At 35.4% G+C, this 22,274-nt stretch overlaps 2 protein-coding genes across 2 annotated transcripts; both read left to right on the top strand.

The window, feature by feature from the left end:
* Window positions 1-1,519: 1,519 nt before the first annotated feature.
* On the top strand, window positions 1,520-2,485 carry LOC140808454 (uncharacterized). Its single transcript, XM_073165602.1, has one exon. It carries the CDS (start codon window positions 1,520-1,522, stop codon window positions 2,483-2,485), a length of 966 nt encoding a protein of 321 aa, XP_073021703.1.
* Window positions 2,486-9,001: 6,516 nt separating this feature from the next.
* Window positions 9,002-10,694, top strand: LOC140812675 (uncharacterized). The gene is made up of 5 exons (XM_073171016.1): window positions 9,002-9,095; window positions 9,197-9,301; window positions 9,743-9,932; window positions 10,196-10,285; window positions 10,407-10,694. Exons 1-5 carry the CDS (start codon window positions 9,033-9,035, stop codon window positions 10,526-10,528), a joined length of 570 nt encoding a protein of 189 aa, XP_073027117.1. The 5' UTR covers window positions 9,002-9,032; the 3' UTR covers window positions 10,529-10,694.
* The last annotated feature ends 11,580 nt before the right edge of the window (window positions 10,695-22,274 follow it).

Here is a 22,274-nt window from a genome sequence, read left to right on the forward strand (position 1 = left end):
TTCAAGTTTTGCCCAGATCCCTGCGGCCGTGCTTTCTGAGGCTACTTCCCGAAGTACTTTGTCACTTAGGTGAAGTGTGAGGGAGCTGAATGCTGTTTCCATCATATCCATCTTTTGATCCTCGGTGAGAGTTTCTGGTAGTGACTTTTAACCACCTAATGCCTTAGCAACTTTCTGTTGGACAAGAACAGCATGCATCCTCCTACGCCATAGAGAAAAATCGCCACTTACATCGAAGCGATCAACCTCAATCTTGGAACCCATTTTGGTGATCTTGAATAGCCAAGGACCTGGCTCTGATACCAGTTGTTGTGTAGAAAACTTGATTCCAGATTCTTTAATCTACTTCGCGATCGAATGTAATTTCAGACGATAATCATATGATCGCAAATCATAAAGAAAACGAAACACAAAACGCAAGATTTACGTGGTTCGATCAAGGATATGATCTACATCCACGGAAGGAGCTTCCACTATATTGAATCAGTACACAAGAGAACAATCTGAATTACAATAATACACACTCAACTCCACAGCTTATCTCTTCTATGAATTACAGAGAAAAACTCTCGTGCCTTGTGTGAGTGATTTTATTGCTTCTTGTTCTTCTTTTTGGGGTGATCCGTGTGTGTGTAACCCAGCATGACTCCACCCTTTTATATATATCAACCCCGAAGAAAAACCATTCTCTTGAGGGCAATATTCAGTGGTCTAATGCAGATTCTAACCACTCACCCTTATCCAACTAACTGCAAGTTGTTTTTAATTGATTCTCTAGCTGTGCTTGGCTGTAGTGAATTGGTTGCTGATATCTTACATTAAACTTATTAAAACATTACATAAAAAAATATAACAACTTTTAAAAAAAAATCAATGAGAGTTGTTTTATATATATATATATATATATATATATATATATATATATATATATATATATATATATATATATATATATATATATATATATATATATATATATATATATATATAAAGCTAAACATATTATAATTTTTTTATTTTATCAGGAAATCCATATTTACATTGCAAAGATTTTTTAAAAGAAAAGATCTAGAACCAGAAGTACAAAGCATTGAAGATGGGTTGAATAATTTGATTTCTCACAATTACCGGTAGATCTTGGACTTAGGGCTCCAATTTGTGAATATAATGTTAATATTAGGGATCAAGTTCGAAGGACATATTTGCAAAAAAGTCCATGTCAAACTTCAGGCTATGAATTTCCAAAAAGAAAATTAGGAGTAAGCCAAAAGACGGTTCAATCCTTCATGGTTTAATGAATTTGGTGATTGGTTGGAGTATAGTATAGAAAAAGATGTCGCATATTGTTAATAAAGGATTCACAAATTGGAAGTGTAAAGATATGTTAAATATTCATGTTGGCCAGCATGACAGCGAACATCAAAAAGCTCGAATGAATTGTGAAACTTTGACTAATCAAGATGAGCACATTCAATCAGTTTTGCACAAGTAGTAAAAGCAATGCAAAGAGTCGAAGCAAATGCGGAAGGATTATTGTATCAGTCTCAATGCTTCAATTGATTGTACTAGAGTTTTGTTTCGACAAGGGCATTCATTTCGAGGTCACGGTAAAACTGAAAGTTCTCATAATCCAGGTAACTTTCTTATCCAATTGGAATTTTTAGGTGCTCATAATAAAGAGATTAATGATGTGATATTGAAAAATGCTCCTAAAAATTGCAAGTTGACATCACCTGATATTCAGAAAGACATAGTGAGTGCCTGTGCCACTGAAACGATTAATGTTATTATCAGAGATGTTGGTGATTCATTGTTCTCTATTTTAGTTGATGAATTTCGTGATGTTTCAACAAAGGAGCAAATGTCAGTTGTTATCCGTTATGTGGATGATAGTAGACATGTAAATGAATGCTTTATCGGGATTGAACATCTTACCGGTATTACAACACTTTCACTTAAAGTCGCTATCGATAAGATGTTTTCTAGATATAATTTGAGCATGTCTAAGTTGAGAGGACAAGGTTTTGATGGAGCAAATAATATGCAGGGTAAATTTAATGGTTTAAAAACATTCATTTTAAAGGAGAACCCATGTGCATTTTACATACATTGTTTTGCCCATTATCTTCAACTAGCTCTTATAGTTGTGGCCAAGAAAAATCTACCGATTTCTAATTTCTTTCGTGTTGTTGGTGATGTGTTAAATGTTGTTGGAGCATCTTGCAAACGTTCTGATATTATTCGAGAGAAACATTCAGATTTTATTGTCGGGGCATTGGAGATTGGTGAGATTTCAAGTGACAGGGGACTTAATCAAGAAACTACACTTCAACGTGCTGGGGGATACACGTTGGGGTCACATTACAATTCTTTGACAAGCTTGATTTACATGTTCTCTGCTATCATTGATGTTCTTGAAATAATTTCAGAAGATGATTCCAGTTCTCCTGATAAAAAAACTGAAGTATTTAATTTATTAGAGTAAGTACTTTTATTTGATTTTTCATTCAATCTATACTTGATGAAACATGTCTTAGGAATTTCGAGTGAATTGTCAACAACATTGAAAAAAAAGATCAGGATATTGTGAATGCAATGGATTTGGTATAAATATGCTAACACCAACTCCAAAAAATGAGAGATGATGGCTGGGATTCATTTTTAGAAAAGGTTCATCGGTTTTGTGAGCAACATTACATTCATGTTCTCAAAATGGATGATATGTTCACACGTTGGGCACCACGTGGTCGTCCCCATCGTAATCCACCAGAAGTGACAAATTTGCATCATTATTGTAATGGTCGAGATTTAATTGTTGTAATCAGACGTTGCTTAATTGATAGAATTGAGGTTATAGGAACTCAAATGAAGAAGCAGGGCATCGTTACATTATAAGCCAAGATGTTGGACCGAACATCTCAAGATGTTGGACCGAACATCTCGCGCTCGAGCGGTAGAAAAGAACCGCCCGAGCGCCAATGCACCATGAGTTTGGACAGAATGTTTGGCGCCCGAGCGGTAGAATATTACCACCCGAGCGCCAGGAGATGATCAGTTGATTATCTTGACAGAAACTTCCGCGCTCGAGCGGTAACTTGTTACCGCCCGAGCGCCAATGGATAATACGCTTGTTTCCGGACAGAAAGCTCGGCGCCTGAGCGGTAAAGATTAACCGCCCGAGCGCCGCTTGCAAAATATGGAAAATCAGCCACGTATCTTGGCATGCAAGTTGATATATATAATCATTTTGTTTCCTTCAGAAGCTATCAGCAAGAGCCGAGGATTTTCTCCAAGAAATCCTTACGCCTTTTCATTCGTAGATTTGTGGTTTCTTACAAATCCGCCCGTCTGATTTGTAATATGACTTCAGTACCGAGTTCCTAGCGACGACAGCTACAACAGGACGTAAGTTTTATCGAATTCTGATATCATTTGAAATTATGATATTGGGGGAATTAGATTTGACTAATATTATATGTTCTGGGTATACTGATTAGTATATAATTGAAGTCAGATCGAATAACGGACTGTTTATGTAATTGTTATCATTTTCAGAACCGATATAATCGAGATTAAACAGATTTGAGACTACTGTCTTGTATTGTTAATGATTATAAGTTGTATCGATATTGATTTTGAATTCTGGTATTATATCTGTGATGTTGAGATTGATAGGGTTATTGAGATTGTATTGTTATACCGTCGAAACATCAGTGGGTTGATATTGATCAGAGTCAGTAGTGAATTAGATTATATCGTGATATCATCGATATGGATTAGATTATATCTGATCCGATATTGATCAGATTATGTCTTGATTTGCGTATTAATCAGAACAGGCCGTGAATTGGGCTGTATATTGATATTATGTCTATTTGATATGGTCATTGCCAGATTTGGGTAGAGATAGATTGGAATTCGAGACTTCGACTTCGTCAAACCACGAAGACAAAGGTATAAATTGGTGTTGATGCGGGATTGCACAACTCGAGTTCGATTGACTTGAGTTTCCCAAAATCACATACTTTATGTTATTGCATTGTTATTTGCAATTGAATGTGATTGATACCTTTGGTCTATGGATTTATAGACAATGTATGTATTGAGTATAGGCGGATGTGCCTAGTCGTATACATTTGATCTCGTGACATAGGTGCCTGATTGTGATGGAATCGTCACTGGCCCATTGTACATTGTCACCGAGGTTTGGCTATATCGAAGTGGATAGAATTGGAGTTTTTTCTATTACTGATGTTCGATATAGACACCAGGGTCGATAGGCCCAGTCTGTGGCTGATTCACCAAGACACCGGACTTTTGGCTATATCGGAGTGGATAGAATTGGAGTTTCTTCGATTACTGGTGTTCAATATGGAAAGAGCCAAAGTCCGTGAATAAGAACATACCACCACCCCGATCGGGAGTGTAGGTGGGTGTATGTTCTTATTCCGATCGGGATCCCTAGGTTAGGACGAGTCGAGTCAGAGTCCATGAGTCACTGAGTGTGATTCAGAGTTTGTGTTGATTCATGTGTCGGATTGGATACATGTTATATTCCGAGTTTATATTGATTCATGTTTCTGATTTTGACACATGTTATAATTGTTTATTCATGCTTTTATATTTTTTATATGAAATGCATGTATACATGATTTATACTGAGAATATAATTCTCACCGGAGTTATTCGGCTGTTGTCTTGTTTGTATGTGTGCATGACAACAGGTGGGACAGGATCAGGGTCAAGGCAAGAAGAGAGAGAGATCATGATTAAAGTGGAGACTACGGACTTGGATTAAAGATAGGGTTGAACACTTGATAATTAGTTGTTAAACCTTAGTTTTTATTGAATGTAGATTGTACAGGACTTGTAGTTTATTTTATACGAATATGTATATTAGTTTCATTCCATTACGTTCCGCATTCAAAGAAATTTTTTTTATGACCCAAATTACTTAATTAGTAAATTGATCCTCATGATTGTGAACTTGATTAGCGTCCGGGTCCCCACAACAGGTGATATCAGAGCGATAGATCCTTTAGATTGAGATAGAAGCTAGTGAGCAGTGTAGAAGGAATTTTCTTTCCTTGCATGTGATTGCTAGCATGTGATTTATTATAATGTTGAATTACATTGAATATGCTAATGTTGCAATATGTGTTTATTGTTTTTGAAAATTCATGTTATCCTGAATATCTGAGTTGATTTGGTAATGTGTATTATTTGGAAATGAATCGGAACCCATTCTTGATCAGAGGTAAGTTGATCAGAAAGGGATTGAGACGGATTTGTCTCATATGATGGCTGACACTTGTGATCATCAGATATTCCTCCTCGAAGAATTACAGAACGGAGTAGTACTTCGACTGATCAGATGAATGTATCAGAAACTTCGATGGAAGTACAGTTGAAGAGGTTTCAGTCATTGACACCGCCGATTCTGAGGGGTACTGAGACGATTGTTGATTGTGAGAATTGACTGGATGATATAGAGACACTGTTTGATTCACTTGAGTACCCAGATGAACGTAGAGTTAAACTGATTGGGAATCAGTTAAAGGAAGTCGCAAAGAGTTGGTGGATTGCAACCAAAGGAGTTTTAGAACAGCGTGGTACGGTGATTACGTGGAAGGTCTTCAAAATTGAATTCTATCGAAGATTTTTCCCAAGTTCTTATCGAGAAGATAAGAGAGCAGAATTTGAAGATTTGAAACAGGGTCAGTTAAATATTGAAGAATATGTTACTCAATTTTCTACCTTTCTACGTTTGCTCTTCACGTGGCTGAGAATGATGAAGTTGTGACTGATCAGTTTGTTAAGGGATTGAGTCCTGAGATATTGACATTAGTAAATACATGCCAATCCTATAGTTTTGTTGATGCTCTGAGTAGGGCCAAGAGAGCCGAAGCCAGTCTGACAGGACATAAAGGAGCTTCGTTTGCGCTTCTAGCATCGAGACCACAACAATCACCTCTCAGACTCTTTTAAAAAATAATTTAAAAGGTTTTTAAACACTTAATTAGTGGACTCAATGAACCCTAGTTTTTAAATAATTAGTTTGACTCATTAAGATTAGTAAAATCATTAGGCCTTAAATTAAAAGATTTAAAAATATCTATTTCCAAAAAATCCCTTATAAAATACTTAATTTCTTTTCTCCAACGAATTAATTTAAATTTGACCTTAAAAATATGACAATTCTTAAATTATTTAAATAAATTTTTTTAAAATAAAATTTAGTTTTTAAATTTTTAACACATTAATCGTCTCTTGTCCTCTGTCTCAGATCAACCACCGATATTCGTCTGAAAATATTTAAATTATTCAATCGAGCAAAATTACACAATTAATCATTTAGTTATTCAAAATATATCATTCATGCATTTAAAATCATTTAATTAAAATATTTTAGTAATTTAATAATTTTCATGTGTGTGGTCTACGTGGACTGATTTTCGGGTGGCGCACAAAATTTTTTATACACTAATTATTAATTGAGTTTAATTGTAGGTTCCCACGTAAAACTAGGCAAAAACTTGTGTGAGACGGTCTTACGGGTCGTATTAACGGTCTCACATAAGACTCACTCGTAAAACTAATTAGGAAACTATGTAAGTTAGGGTTGGACCTTATATGAGGCCACTGCCTCGGGGCTTGACTTCTGAAGGGGCTCAAACAATGTCAATTTGAATATTTTTTTGTTGCTAATTGAGCAAACTCGATATTCAGGATTTGGACAATTTAAAAAAATATCAAAAGACATTTTTATATTTGTTGAGTTCGAAGATTCTTTAACTAGCTTGATGAATTCTTTTATGGGCTTCAACAATTTTTGAATATACTAAATTAGCGACATAATTAAAAAAACTGTGGTAAAGTTCAAATTAGCGACGACTTTTGAAAAATCGTTGCAAAAACATCACTAATTTTAACGACGATTTTTCAAAATTCGTCCCTAAATCAACGTTTTTTTGTAGTGTCATGAACTTTTGTTGATCATATCAATAACAATTGCATCAACAAAAAGAAGCTTATTGAATTTGAATTTAATAAAGACTAATTTTCGATCAATAATATCATAAGATAGACTAAATGAACTAGTTATATTGTCGATGGACAAAGATATGGTCCGACAACTAAATTATAAAAATTTAATAAATATTTTCGTTTCTAAAACAGTTAGACAAGTAACAATTATACAATTATTTCAAATATTTGTTAGCTTGTTATTAATGCAATATATTGTTTATGGTGTATTTACATATTGTTTATTGTATTTGTTATTTAGTAACTAAATTTTATCATTACTTTTTTTTTTTGAAGTAAAATTTTATCATTACTTATCGCGACAAAAAGACTCATATTTTAATTTTCGCCTCAAACCCATGTAACACATATACAAATCCCTATAAGTATATCTTATGTTAAAAAACATTAAAGTTAGATTTCTTGTGAGACGATCTCGCAAATTTATATCCGTGAACGGGTAGACCCAATCCTTATCCTCAGTGAAAAGTAACATCTTTTGTACAAAAATTAATATTTCTCACGGGTCTAGTCGAATAAGAGAAATATCTAACAAAATTGACTTTTGATACGGTTTCATAAGAACTTTCGTGAAACATGAAACTATATAAGGTGTTATTTATTTAATATACAAAAACCCAAAAAAAAAATTATAAATCTTTTTCTCCATCGAAATCGGCCTCTTCTCTCTGTTATTCTATGGTGAAATTTCTATAATGTAAGAAGCCATATTTTCAAAATAAAAAGATATTACATATATCTATTAAATAAAAATACGTAAATTTTTTGACTCATACTAAGCATGCTATTTTCCAAAAAATGTAGGTGGGTTTGGTGTGGTGGTTCTTCTCTTCTCTTCTCCAATTCCTTTAATAATAACAAATGTATATATAATATTATAGGTGACCCGAAGAAGAATTTACTTTATATTATGAAAATAAAATTAGATAGGAAAATAGTACGTATAACTTTGGGGTGGCAAACGAACCGGAGGGGGAGGTTCACCGAACCCAACCCCAACCTATCCAGTATCCACTTCCCACGTTGCAATAATCATATGCCAATCCATCAGTGGTTATCTTTGGGAAATTACCAATTTCTCCATATCCTACTGATTAATAACTATGGAAAACATATATTAAAAAAAAAAGAAACTCTTTTCAAGATTTACATGTTTAATTTAGTACTATAATCACAAAATATGTATGTATAATTGTAGATATTAAACATAAATATTAAATAAGATTTATGGAAACTATATCAGATCAGTAAAAGTAATTTGTGTGGATTGTATTTATAGTTATTATGTAATTAGAAGAATTTATTAGACAGATTCAAGATTTACTTGTTAGATTTCGATAAAATCATATGGCAAGTGTGAATTAAAGAATTTATGAGAGATTTTTTCGAGTGTAACATACTGATATCTCTTTTCGAAAAAGTTTTGACAATTTTAGTTTGATCTCGTACGTACGGAAACTATGAATGCGTGATGCATCGATCGAAGAATTTTTCGGAGATATTTATTACTTGTGTCTCGTGAATGAGTTATTTCGTCCTTGACGGACATATTAATAAGGTGGTTCACATAAATTAGACTTGAGTGAATTTGCGATCGATGTTGTTAATCAGGTAAGATTTCCGAAATGCTGAAATATGAGATTTTATTATGGGAAAATAGTCAAATGAGTTTAATCTGTATATGGAATCAAATTTCTCTTGGAATGGAAATTACTCCGTGACAGTGTGAATCAAATTCTGATTAAATGCATGGAAGACAAAAAAATAAAGTGAATTTGCAGTCAAAATTCCCCAGTAGACCAAAAATCTGGCCGTACGTGTAATATATGCAACTCTAAAGGGTCAAAACGGTAAATAAAACAAAAATAAAATCATTTGTCACGTAATCCACTAACCCCCGAGATAAGTATATATATAATCAGCTATGTTGCAGGTTCAAAGTTGGAACTGCGAATCCCGTTTTGTTCAAAATTATCGGGTGTGCTATGGCGCAGAATGACTACCGTGGACTCGAGCATGGGGTTCTGAAGGGGGCGCCTCCTCCCAAGGTTGTTCTTCATTCTCCGCTTCATGCTGATCTTCCACGTTTCTTCTGTACGCAATGTTACTGATTGTTGTTGTTTTTTTTTTTCCCTTTTAATTGGTGAAGGAGAAGATTGGGATAGGGTTTCAGGCGGAGCAAGCTCGTCGATATGGGAAGAAAACCACCACACCGGCCACTTATGACTCGTCGTACTATCCTCCGTTGATGCAGGTACGTGGTTCTTGATGTTGCTGTCGTTTGATTTGGGGCGGTCGGCATCGGTGGCGGGGATACGGCGGCGGCGATACGGTTGTGAGATTTTCTCTGCATGTGTGTAATCTTTTACATTGAAGTACTAGTTCATCAGGGAAAGAGGGACACCATGAATTTCTATTGCATTTTATATTATTTTTTAGTTGTGAAAATAAATGATGGGTTAATTATTATAATCTCAACAAATTTTTTTTTTTTAAAAAAATATATTATTTTCAGTAGTTCAAATGATCAAACGTGCATTTCTACCAATATTTAATTAACGTGTTATTGAATTAATGCCTATATATCAAATGCGTTAAATAATTAACTCACGATTGCTTGGAACATAAAATTCATTAGTTCTGAAAATAAGAACATATCTTAGTTTAATCGACACATGATACTTAATATATACAGTATCAAGATAATTCAAGACCAATCCAGAGGGCTCAGAGAAGAAGACATCAGCCGAACAGGGCGGCCACGGCCGGGGTGGCTGGGGCTGGGATGCAAGCAATCTTCTTAGGTTCGAACCAAAAAAGTACCGGCACGGGAGTTTTCCTTCCCCGGAGAGATGGCATTGACCCTAAATTCAGCAAGAAGCCAGGTACAAATATCCCTCTATTAACGTGGCCTGGTGGTCGTATTTTTGGGGAACAAATTAATAATCATATGGTGCTTCGCTTTTGCGCGCGCGAACACACATACACATATACATGTATATATATATAATAATAATAATAATCAATTTTTAAAATTTATCATAACATAACTTTTCTCAGATGTAACCATGCGTACGTACTAGATTTATATAATTCACAACGTCACCAACTAATTTATTTATTTATTATTGTTTTACGATCCTTTCAGCGGTGTCTCCGGTGTTGCTGCCTTCTCGAGTTGTTCATGCTCTCAACCTGAATGTGCGTGAACTTGGGCAGAAAATCAAGCCCCAACCAGGTTAATACTAATAAACTTAATTTCTTCAATAATTACATTAAATTCATTCATTTATTTTTATGATCTCATTATCAAAATTCCTAACGTGACGATACATTATAAAATTAATTTCCAATTGCAGGTGAGCCCAAAAATGGAACTGTTAAAAACACAGAAGAAAAATCTGAAAATAATAACGAGGAAGACGACGACGACATTTGCCTTTCGCCGGAGATCTATCTCCCCGAAGAATGGACATATTAGCTATCTGATTGATAGTTTTAAAATAAGAAGAAAATAAAAACACAGCCCCCTTGGATGAATTGCAGCTCGATCGGGTAGATAAATATTCATAAGTTCTGATCGCATTTTATTATCAGGATTGCTGATGATTTATTAAATGATGATATAATAATATTAATAATATCAGTCAATCAATTGATTAATTAGATATGATACATCAATTCAAGTATTCATAATCTTCGTTTTCAATGTGTAAAATGTACAAGAATAAATTAGTTCGGACAACGATAATAACCTATTATGCATGAAAATAGACACGGACCGAGTTGCATATATTGACACATTTTAAACCCGATTCTGTATTAACTTCTATTTAATTTTATTGAAATCCAGAAATTGATGAGACGTTGATTCTACTTCTCCAAAAATGATTATTAAAATCGATTATTCATATATATATATATATATATATATATATATATATATATATATAAACCACACTTCTAATTATCCGAGCAAAAATATATATAAACCACACTTCTAATTTTCAGCTTGTCCGTCAAATCAAACATATTGTCTTTGTCGCATGCGTGCAGAATTTTAAAGGTGTTTTACTTTATTAGTCCAACCATCTTTCAAATTCGAAAACATTATTAATTAACAAAGCCATATCGACCACATCACAAAAAGTACATGTACATCAATAAAAAATTGAAACTCTAATGCATAAATTATTTTCCAAGTCCTAATTTAAATTGTCATTATATCAGGCAGTAGATTATTCGATGAGTAATAGTAGTTGACAAAAATTTGTGTGAGACGGTCTCACGGGTCGTATTTTATGAAACGGATATCTATTTGGGTCATTCATAAAAAAGTATTACATTTTATGCTACACGTATTACTTTTTATTGTGAATATGAGTAGGGTTGACTCGTCTCACAGATAAAGATCCGTGAGATCATCTCACAAAAGACTTACTAATAGTAATTTATCTAGCTAAGTTGATGTGATTGTATGAACATAGAAAAAGGGAAAAATATAGCATAACTCATGTTTTTATAAGTTGATATAGTTTTGATCTCCATCCTTTAGCAGTCAATTTTAAGTCTTAATTAGTTAAGTAACTTTACTTCTTTTGCAATATCGATCTTTTTTTTGGTTCGGATGATCACTCAACAGTGTCTCAACGACATTTTGATGAAAAGACTGAAATTTGAAAGAATTAAACTTATTGATTGAGCTTTTCTTGCACTGTAAATCCTATAGATAAAATCAAATCTTTTATGCTCGAACAAAACGCAAGTTCACTAGTCAAGTTATAGTATAATATATGAAGTACGAATATCGTCCCTCAGATACCGTATCAATTGTTATTTTCAAAAATCAATCTTTAATAGAGTGTAAACAATAGATTGTGTTGTGATTTATTCTAATTTAAAAGTAAAATATAATTCAAATATTAAATAAAAATAATTAATATAAAAATAAATGATAAGAATCAATTTAAAATGAATTTGTTTGAAACTCAATTCACCTACCTCATAGTAGTTTATATAATTAAACTCGACTTTCGTTCAGGCTTTTGAAAGGATTCCTTAAAATATTAACACATCATCTCAAGATATGCTAAGTTAATTCGACACAATAAAATAATTAAATGTCTTTAACTATTTATCAAATGTGAGTCGCATGCATGATTCATAAAATTACCTAACTTTCGATTTATTGGACAATGATTATCAATATGTATTCAATTTCATATGTCTATGAAAATTGTAAATTAATGGATAATGTTACTCGTTCATATTGCAAACTATTCTTTCGAATTTATTCACAATATAAAATATTATCATTGTTAGCTATACTTCAATAATTAAGAAAAAAACAATAACAAAATCAAGCATAACTCAAAAGTCGAATGTTTAATTATGTAAAGAAATGTCTCGGGGTAGGATCCTTGCTGGAATTTATGAGTTTTAGAGTTTGACAAACAAATCCGTAAAAGAACTGAAGAACCAAACTGATCGGACGTAACTAAGAAATCTTAACTGAAAGAAGACTTATAAGATTTAAATGTATTAAGAACTGAAGTTCTTATAAGAATAAATAAGTCTTAAAACCAATGACTCGAAGCTCAGTAAACATATTGGAGAGCAAAACTGAAGACTTCGCAAAACTGAACTGAAAAGATTTATATCAACTGAAATGTTCAAATTGAGAAGACATAAGTTAAAACTGATATTGTCCACCTGAACTGATCATTCGACTAGTTTGACGCCTGATCAGTTATCCACGTCATCAGTTGCATCAGCAAACAAACTGACAGCCCGAACCAAAGCAGAACAGATTAAACATAACAGTCTGATACATCATACCTCTGTCAGATAAAATCTTCTACATGGACTAAACAATGATTCAACGGATATTAATCATTAAATGCATTCAATATGACCATTGGAATCGAAAACTATATATAGCTAATGAATTCAGTTGAAGAAGGTTGGTGAAAAACACTGAAGAACTATCTACAAACATCTATCAGTTGCGATACATTCTCAAGCATCATTCAGTTTACAAATCACACATTTTAGCTTTCATTTCATTGTATTTGTCTATAGCATCTATGCTACTCATTAGAGCTATTCAGTTACCTACTGTAAAGTGTTGATAAACTAAGAGTTTCAGTTTGACAGTGTATAAGTCGAACTGAAATAGATTACTACAATATGTTGTAATATATCAAAGTATTTTAGAGAAAAACATATCCTTGAGATAGAAGGGGTGACTAGGAGCATTTGAAGTCTCCGAGCATCCATAAAATTTCGTGTGTTTTATTCTATTGTTTATTTAGTTTTCACAACACTTCAGCCTAAGTATTCAATCTATATTTCAGTATAATTCCGCACTATCATTAGTTGACTGATTTATATTGACAAATAATATTTCAGGATCAGTTCAATCAAAGAACTGATTCATATCCAAAAAAAATTCAAAAAGCCAAATTTTTTATTCAACTCCCCTTTTAAACACTTCATCAATATTAGCCGATCCTATCAATCCCCTTAATCCTAACAAATAATAAGTTTAGCTACTCAAAAAAAATCACCAAACAATAATTAAACAAAGGTTCTTAATTTAGAAATACTAAAAGAAATGAAGAATAAAAAGAACATTGTGTGAAAATCCCGACTTCTTCCCTTGCCTCCTCGACTCCAGACGTCTTTTTCTCCCCTTTTGCTTGTTAGCTTGTTGCAAAGTGATAGAATGATCCTTAAAAATGTGTGCTAGGGTTTTCCAAATTAAGTTTACTATCAAGATATCATGATAACTACAAATTTGAATGTTAGAGATAACATATTATCGAGAAAAAACGATAACTCTTCTCAACACCTATAAATAACCCTTCAAGGCCGGAAGATATTCACGTTCAAATTTTTGAGTCATGCATTCTCTGTAACACTCTAAATTTTCCAGTGAGATGAAGGATTTCCGAGCAAAGCAAGGAAGAAATCTGAAATTTCAAGGGTTTCTGCATCAAGTACAACTTGAAAGCCACAGTGTTGGACCTGTTGCCCTCAATAAAAATATATGAATATGATATGTACCATTCTGAATGTACCACACGAAGTTATCAAAGTGAAGTTCAAATTTTAACCCAATCAACGGTTATAATACTGTAAACGGTATTTGCAAAAATACCGTTGATAAGTGCAAGAATTACACTTAATTCATATGAGAATCTATTTGAATTATGTTAGTTTCAGACAGAATTACGCTTGATATTTTTTGTTTTCGTGTCGTGCAGGAGATAAAAGACTATTGGATGAACGATGGCGATTAAGGACAATATTTTATGTTGAACTGTTGATGAACTAGAGCAGCAGCACCAATGAGGAAGCGCCAAGGTGACACTAGAAAGAATCAAACGCCTAAGCGCTACAACCTAGCGCCAGCAAGCTGAACTACAAGCGCCTAGGCGATAGATCACAAGCGTCGCGGCGCCTGAATTGCCCAATGACAAATGCCTAGGCGCTACCTACTCAGAGCTGCGGTGCTACTCCTGGACTTCACGGGCGCCTAGGCACTGCCAAGCAGCGCCACGACACTAATGACAGTGAGAATCGAGAATTGTGATTTCTTTGATGGGCCCGGAAAAAACGTAAAAAGAGGAAAAGGGTTTCAAAGAGATACTAGCCGTTTTTGGAGAGGAAAATCGTGAGAGACGAGAGCACACGCTGGAGAAGAAGAATTGGAAAGTCAGGATTGATCGCAACGACGAATCTGGGGACAGAGACGTCACTTCTGATTTGCTATATAATATTTTGTCCCTTTTTAAATCTTGTATCGAGATGTCTAAATCTTTAAAAATGCTTTGTTTTTGTTTAGATTTCTCTATGAACTAACGTTTCCATTCTAGAGGATGATATAGCTTTGTTGACATGATAATTTTTACTCAGTTGTTTATATGATTGAATTCTTTTTGGTTTAATTGTCTTTACTAGTTTTATTCGATTTCAATTTATTGACCATAAATTGATTGTTATTTGATTAATTCTAAAACTCGGGAGATCGAATATAATTATGGATCTTTAGGGACACATCGTTAAATGTTTATATTGTTCGGTAGACATATAACTTTAGCGAAGCTTAGGTAAGATCATCGTTTGCATATATCATTTGAACTTAGATTCTTATTAAGAATGTTTGAATCGAAGTCTGAATGATACACTTTATATGTCACTTGGGAAAGTGAGAATAAAATAATTAAGTGTTCTTGGTCATTAAATGACTGGAATTCATGAATATAAAGGCAAATAGTTGTCGTGGAAACTAAGCGAAATCACTCATCTAGATAGTTTCTCTCATTGATATTTTCTCAATTCGGTGATTAGATTAATATTTATTTGCAATTAACTCATTTGCAGTAAACCAAACCTTTTATTGATTATTCTAGATAAAGTCGCGACTATTTTAATTACAAGCACTGATATACTTTTATTTATACACTATTCTTGAGAACGATACTTTACTCTCTTATATTAAAATTTGACAATTGTGCGTTTGCGAGAAAAAAATACGCAACAACTGTGTAGATTCCATGCGAGAAAACAATTGTTTTTGTTCGTCATCCATAAACTATTTCAAATGACCTCAAAACTTGACCTCCACCATCCACAATTTAGTTTAATTTTGTTTTAAAGTGTAGAACAAATAACATCTCTCCGACAATTCAATATGTCGTTGACTCTTCTGCAAAGTGACTAGTTTCACACTCTCTTTCTTCTGTGTATTCTTTGGAGGCTTATTGTGTCAAACTAGGGCAAGGCACAACCTTTTTTTATTCATATGAACTTGACTCAAATGGGCCAAATTCATTGGATTTTGGTCATCTCCACACGAGGAAACCTACCCAATGAGCATAATGATTTCTACCCCTTGCAAATTCAATGCTACCAGCAAGTTTTGATCAGGTTCCTGCAAAATACGACAAGCGGGCTTACTGTTTTAAAAATAATTCTATGTTTTAAATCGATTTAATATATCTTATTTTTATATACGTTTTTGAAATAAAAGTATTGTTTTAAACAATGTTATGATTCTAAAATCTTAACGCACCGCTTGATACATAGGATGAGATTAATAAATAATACAAGGGATAAGAAAGTTTAGTACATGGACATTAGTACAAGTTTTTAAACTTCATTTATGTTTGGTTCTATTTATTATGTCAGGATAAATACTAGTAAAATATTTAATTTTCCAACTTTACCCCTATCACAATACATATCACGCTTTTTTTTTACCCGAAGCACAGATCTACCAAACTACTCTCTCACTCAATGCTGCTTTTTGGCATTTCTTAGATCACACATCCAATCTAGAACATAAGTAGATCTGTGAAAGGAAGTCAAGGTGATGGGTTAAAAATAAATCTTCGTTCTTTTTTTTAAAATTCCGAGTTGTTCTAAATCGGAAGAAGAACGAAAGTATTTCTATTCGTCGTTGTTCGTTAATTTTGACGCCTTTGTGTGTTCGAGAATAAAAATTTGCAGATTTGTGGACCATTGATTTATCGATGTACACCATACAAGGTACTTTTGAAGGAAAAATCTAAGGCATCAACGATGCAGTCGGTGTGAAAGTATAGCAGATGGTATTTTTTCCTTTCTTTGAATACTTTGTTTCTGTGTCCGAGTTAATGATCTGAATACAGTATTTTTTGTTCAAATGTGATACTTGTTAACTTATTTAACTCCATCTACTGTATTAAACTAAGTATATATTTTTTAAATTATAATATATGTTCTCTTAAATGCAGACCAAAGCATACGTCGTGTTCGTGGGAAGGAAGGTTGGAGTGTAAGATAGATGGCCTGAGGCCAATGCCCAAGTGTATCGTTTTCCTATTGCTTGTTACAAAGGTAACGAATGTCGAAAAGCTGCCGAGGAAGCCTTTAATTTGTCCATGAAACAACCGGTTGAGGTTCCATATTTGAATGAGTCCAGTAGCTCCGCGTCTACTACAGCTGAACATAGTGCTCCGAGAACAAATGAAAGTAAGAAATTAGTTGATATACTGAAGGAATTATCTGATTTAAGCCGTGAGAATCGCAACATAGGTATGAAAATGGAGAAGTTGTCCGAGGATGTTGGAAAGTTATTGCAGGATTTGAAAATTACTTCTGTTCCATAGATAATTCTTTAGACTAAGCTTCGTTCGTATGTTATAAATTCTTGTTTCAATGTTAATTGTAGTCTTCAATTGCCCTGTTTCAAACAAAACTTCAAACTAAAATATATGTCCAAGTGTTGCCTATTGCACCTGTCACGCCCCGGGACGGGGGTGGGTTGACACCGGTGTTGCTCTCAAATATTACATTCGAAAACAACAAGCCTCAGAAGTACAGAATCTCATAAACCAGTCTTTTATTCATAATACGAAATAAATCAATTGTCTGTTACAACTCGAATACTGATGTTTTACAGCGGAAATGTAAAACCAAATATTACAGTATCTTAACAGATGCAGCGGAATAAAAATAAACATAAACTGAGAACAACAGTCTTCTTCACCAGCCCCAGAACTGGATCTGTTCCTCTTCTTCTAATATTTCTTCAGTACTCTTATCTGAGATGGGTTTGGTGGGTGAGTGATATGATTGTCACTCAGTAAGCAGGGGCGAGGAATAACTCTCAGTTTTCGAAATCGTTTTCAACAGAAACAGTAATACAATAATATACAGAAAACTCGTATTTTCATAACAGAAATCAGAATTCAGAATTTACATGTTTCAGAACAGAAATCAGAATTATTAAGCACTGAGCACGTTAGTGAATTTCATGGCTAAACTGATATCAGTCCCCTATATGTTCTCTCCTCTAAGGGGTGAGGCCAGAATCAGAATCAGAATCAGAATTCAGAAATGTTCAGAAAATATATTCCTACCATTAGTTCACTAGGGAGTTTCAGTGCTTCAAAATCAGAAATCAACATACAGAAACTGAACTTTAAAACAGAATTATCAACGGATTCCAAGATATTTATATATAAGCCCACTTACAGTAATTTGCTTAGAGGTTTCGGTTGAAGTCTGGAAAAATGCTTTCTCTCGCTACTGGTTTCTACTGCTCGAAATTCAGCACCCTCTTAACTCGAAAATTCAAGAGATAACTCAGGATTTGTGTAACACCAATTTCAGAGACTTGAGGTGTTATTTATAGGCCACAATCTGACTTTTAGGCTCCCTATTAATGGCCATAATCTGCCATTAACAATCTTTATTCCGTTTAAATGCTTCAGTTACAAGTCATGGCTGAATTGGTAACTGTCTGCTGCTTCTTCGCTCTTCTGCTGCTGCTGCTTTCTCGCTCTTCTGCTGCTGGATTCTGTCTGCTGGAAAATACATGTCTGCCGGAAAATATAAACTTCTGAAATATTAGCTTGATGCTGGAATTGCTAGCTTCTGCTGGAATTTTCATTTGCTACTGAAGTTGCTAGCTGCTGAAAATTCGGGTTCTCATATCTCTCCCTCCTTATGAAAAGTTTCGTCCTCGAAACTTGGCTATACTTGATCTTCAAAGAGATAGGGATATTGTGTTCGCATCTTTTCTTCCAACTCCCAAGTAGCTTCTCTTTCGGTGTGGTTGGACCATTGTACCTTGACATATGGAATAGTTCGTCGCCTCAGTACTTGGTCTTTGTGATCCACAATTCGAATCGGAATCTCTTCATATTTCAGCTCTTCATTTAGATTACTCTCCGCCAGAAGTGGTCCAGCTTCCAGAATGTGACTTGGATCAGAGATATATCTTCTCAACTGCGATACGTGAAAAACGTTGTGGATCCTTGATATATCGGGTGGAAGTGCTAATTTGTAAGCAAGTGTTCCCACTTTCTCAAGAATCTCAAATGGTCCGACGTATCTGGGGTTAAGTTTCCCAGCCTTATTGAATCGGAATACACCCTGCATGGGTGACACTTTGACATATGCCTTCTCTCCAACTTCAAATTCCACGGGTTTTCTTTTCATGTCAGCCCAGCTTTTCTGTCGATCTTGTGCAGTCTTTAATCGCTCCCTGATCATAGCAACTTTATCCACTGTTTCTTGGATTAGTTCGGGTCCAACGATGGATTTTTCCCCTACTTCATCCCAATACAGTGGTGATCGACATTTTCGTCCATACAGAGCTTCGTATGGTGCCATTCCAATGCTGCTGTGGTAACTATTATTGTATGCGAACTCGATTAAGGGCAGATGTTCGCTCCAAGTACCACTGAAGTCCAAGGCACGTGCTCTCAGCATATCTTCTAGAGTTTGTATTGTCCTCTCAGTTTGGCCATCAGTCTGCGGATGGTAGGCCGTGCTAATAGTAACCTTAGTCCCCATAGCTTGTTGAAAGCTCTTCCAAAATCGAGATGTAAATCTAGGATCTCTGTCTGACAGTATGCTAGTTGGAACTCCATGCAATCGTACGATCTCATTCATGTACAATGTGGCTAGCTTATCCAAATTATAGTTCATGCGGACAGGTAAGAAATGCGCAGATTTTGTGAGTCTATCTACGATTACCCATATCCCGTCATGCCCTTGTCTCGTCTTCGGTAAACCCACAACGAAATCCATAGAAATATGCTCCCATTTCCATTCTGGAATTTCTAGAGGTTGCAGAAGTCCTCCAGGTCTTTGGTGTTCTGCTTTTACTTGATGGCACACGTGACATTTGGAAACAAACATCGCCACGTCCTTCTTCATTCCACTCCACCAGAAATTCTTCTTCAAGTCCCTGTACATCTTGGTACTGCCAGGATGGACTGAAAATTTTGACTTATGTGCTTCAGACATCACTTCTTGTCGAAGGTGGTCGATGTCTGGTATGCACAAGCGTCCTTTCATCCACAAGATTCCTTTGTTGTCTATCTCGAAATATGGTGATTTCCCTCCTTTGGATTGCTCTTTCAGTTTCACCAAAGCGGAATCTCTATCTTGACTCATCTTGATTGTCTCTCGAAGACATGGTTGTGCTGAAAGTGATGTCAGGATCACCTTAATCATATTCTTTCGACTTAAAGCATCTGCTACTTTGTTGGCTTTGCCTGGATGGTAGCTTATTGTCAAGTCGTAATCCTTCATGAGTTCGATCCATCGCCTTTGTCTCATATTTAGTTCCTTATGAGTGAACAAATATTTAAGACTTTGGTGATCGGTGAAAATCTCACACTTGGCTCCATAAAGATAGTGTCTCCAAATCTTTAGTGCGAACACCACTACAGCTAATTCAAGGTCATGTGTTGGGTAATTCTGTTCATACGGCTTCAACTGTCTTGACGTGTATGCAATCACCCTTCCCTCTTGCATGAGCACACATCCTAAACCTTCTTTGGATGCATCACTATAGACGGTGTAGTCCTTACCTTCCATAGGTAATACTAGCACTGGTGTGGATATAAGCTTCTTCTTCAAAGTCTCGAAGCTTTGCTCACATTTTTCACTCCATTGAAACTTAGAGTTCTTCTGTGTGAGCTTGGTGAGAGGTATGGCTATTGAGGAAAATCCTTCAACAAATTTTCGGTAATAGCCTGCTAGTCCCAAGAAGCTTCGTACCTCTGTCACATTCTTTGGTGTAGGCCAATCCGAGATTGCCTCCACTTTCTTAGGGTCCACAGATACTCCTGCTGCTGATATTATGTGTCCCAAGAATGCGACGCTCTCTAGCCAGAATTCGCATTTCTTGAACTTGGCGTATAGTTCCTTTTCTCTCAACTTATGTAGGGTGAGACGAAGATGTTCTTTGTGGTCTTCTTCACTTGACGAATATACTAGAATATTGTCGATGAATACCACAACAAACTTGTCTAGAAATGGTTTAAACACTTTGTTCATGAGATCCATGAATACTGCCGGAGCGTTTGTTAATCCGAACGGCATCACTGTGAACTCATAGTGTCCATACCTTGTTCTGAAGGCTGTCTTCGGAATGTCGTCTGTCTTGACCTTGAGTTGGTGATAGCCTGACCTTAAGTCGAGCTTGGAAAAGACTGAAGCTCCTTTGAGTTGGTCAAACAAGTCATCTATCCGTGGAAGCGGATACTTGTTTTTGATTGTGATCTTGTTCAGCTCTCTGTAATCGATACACATCCTCATGCTTCCGTCCTTCTTCTTTACAAATAGGACAGGAGCTCCCCACGGAGATGCGCTTGGTCGGATTTGCTTCTTGTCCAACAACTCTTGAAGTTGCTCTTTGAGTTCTTTTAACTCTGCTGGAGCCATTCGGTATGGTGCTTTTGAGATTGGTATAGCATTGGGCACTAGGTTAATCTCAAATTCCACTTCGCGATCGGGAAGTTCGCTAGGGAGTTCTTCAGGAAAGACATCTGGAAATTCTTGTACTACTGGAATCTCTTCAAGCGTGAGTGTGGTTTCTTTCTTTACCTCGCTTAGCATAGCTAGGTAAACTTCTTCTCCACTTTTCATGGCTGCCCAAGCTTGAGAAGCAGAAAGAAGAGTCTTTCGTTCTTTGGTCTTGCCATGAAATAAAAGTTTCTCTTGGTGTGGAGTTTGGATGGTTACCGTCTTTCCATGACAGTCTACTAAGGCATGATTCTTGGCTAACCAATCCATTCCAAGAATTACGTCGAATTCCACCATGTTTAGTTGAATAAGGTTTGCCTTGAAATTCTGATCTTCTATGAGAACACTAATATCCCGATATAGAGTGCGAGTTTCTAAAATTCGATTTGCAGGAGTGGCTACTCTGTATGGTTCTTCTAAGTTATCAGGCTTAGCTCCTAAATTCTTGGCAAATCTCTTAGACATGAATGAATGCGTAGCACCACAATCAAATAACACATAAGCAGGTATATTATCGATTAGAATGGTACCAGCTACGACATAATTCGAGTTGTCCGCCTCTTCTTGAGTGATAGCATAGACTCGAGCATTGGGCTTGTTCTCCTTAGGTTTATTTGGAGTTGTTCCACCTGCTGGACCATTCCTTGGATCTGGCATAGGACATTGAACAATGCGATGGTCCATCTTTCCACAACGGAAACAAGCTCCAGAATTCCTACGACATTCACCAGTGTGTGTGAATCCGCAAGTTTGGCACTTGACTCCTTCTTTGTTTGATTGAGAAGAAGTGGTTCCTTTGGATGGAGTACTGGTAAATTGGTTGCTCGAAAACCTAGGCCTCTTGAATTGCTGGCTCGATTGGTACTGGCTTGGCTGAGGACGTTTGAGTTTGTTCTCGCCTTCACGCCTCTTGA

The sequence above is a fragment of the Primulina eburnea genome, chromosome 1 (assembly GCF_022965805.1).
Source record: "Primulina eburnea isolate SZY01 chromosome 1, ASM2296580v1, whole genome shotgun sequence".
Classification (NCBI taxonomy): Eukaryota; Viridiplantae; Streptophyta; class Magnoliopsida; order Lamiales; family Gesneriaceae; genus Primulina; species Primulina eburnea.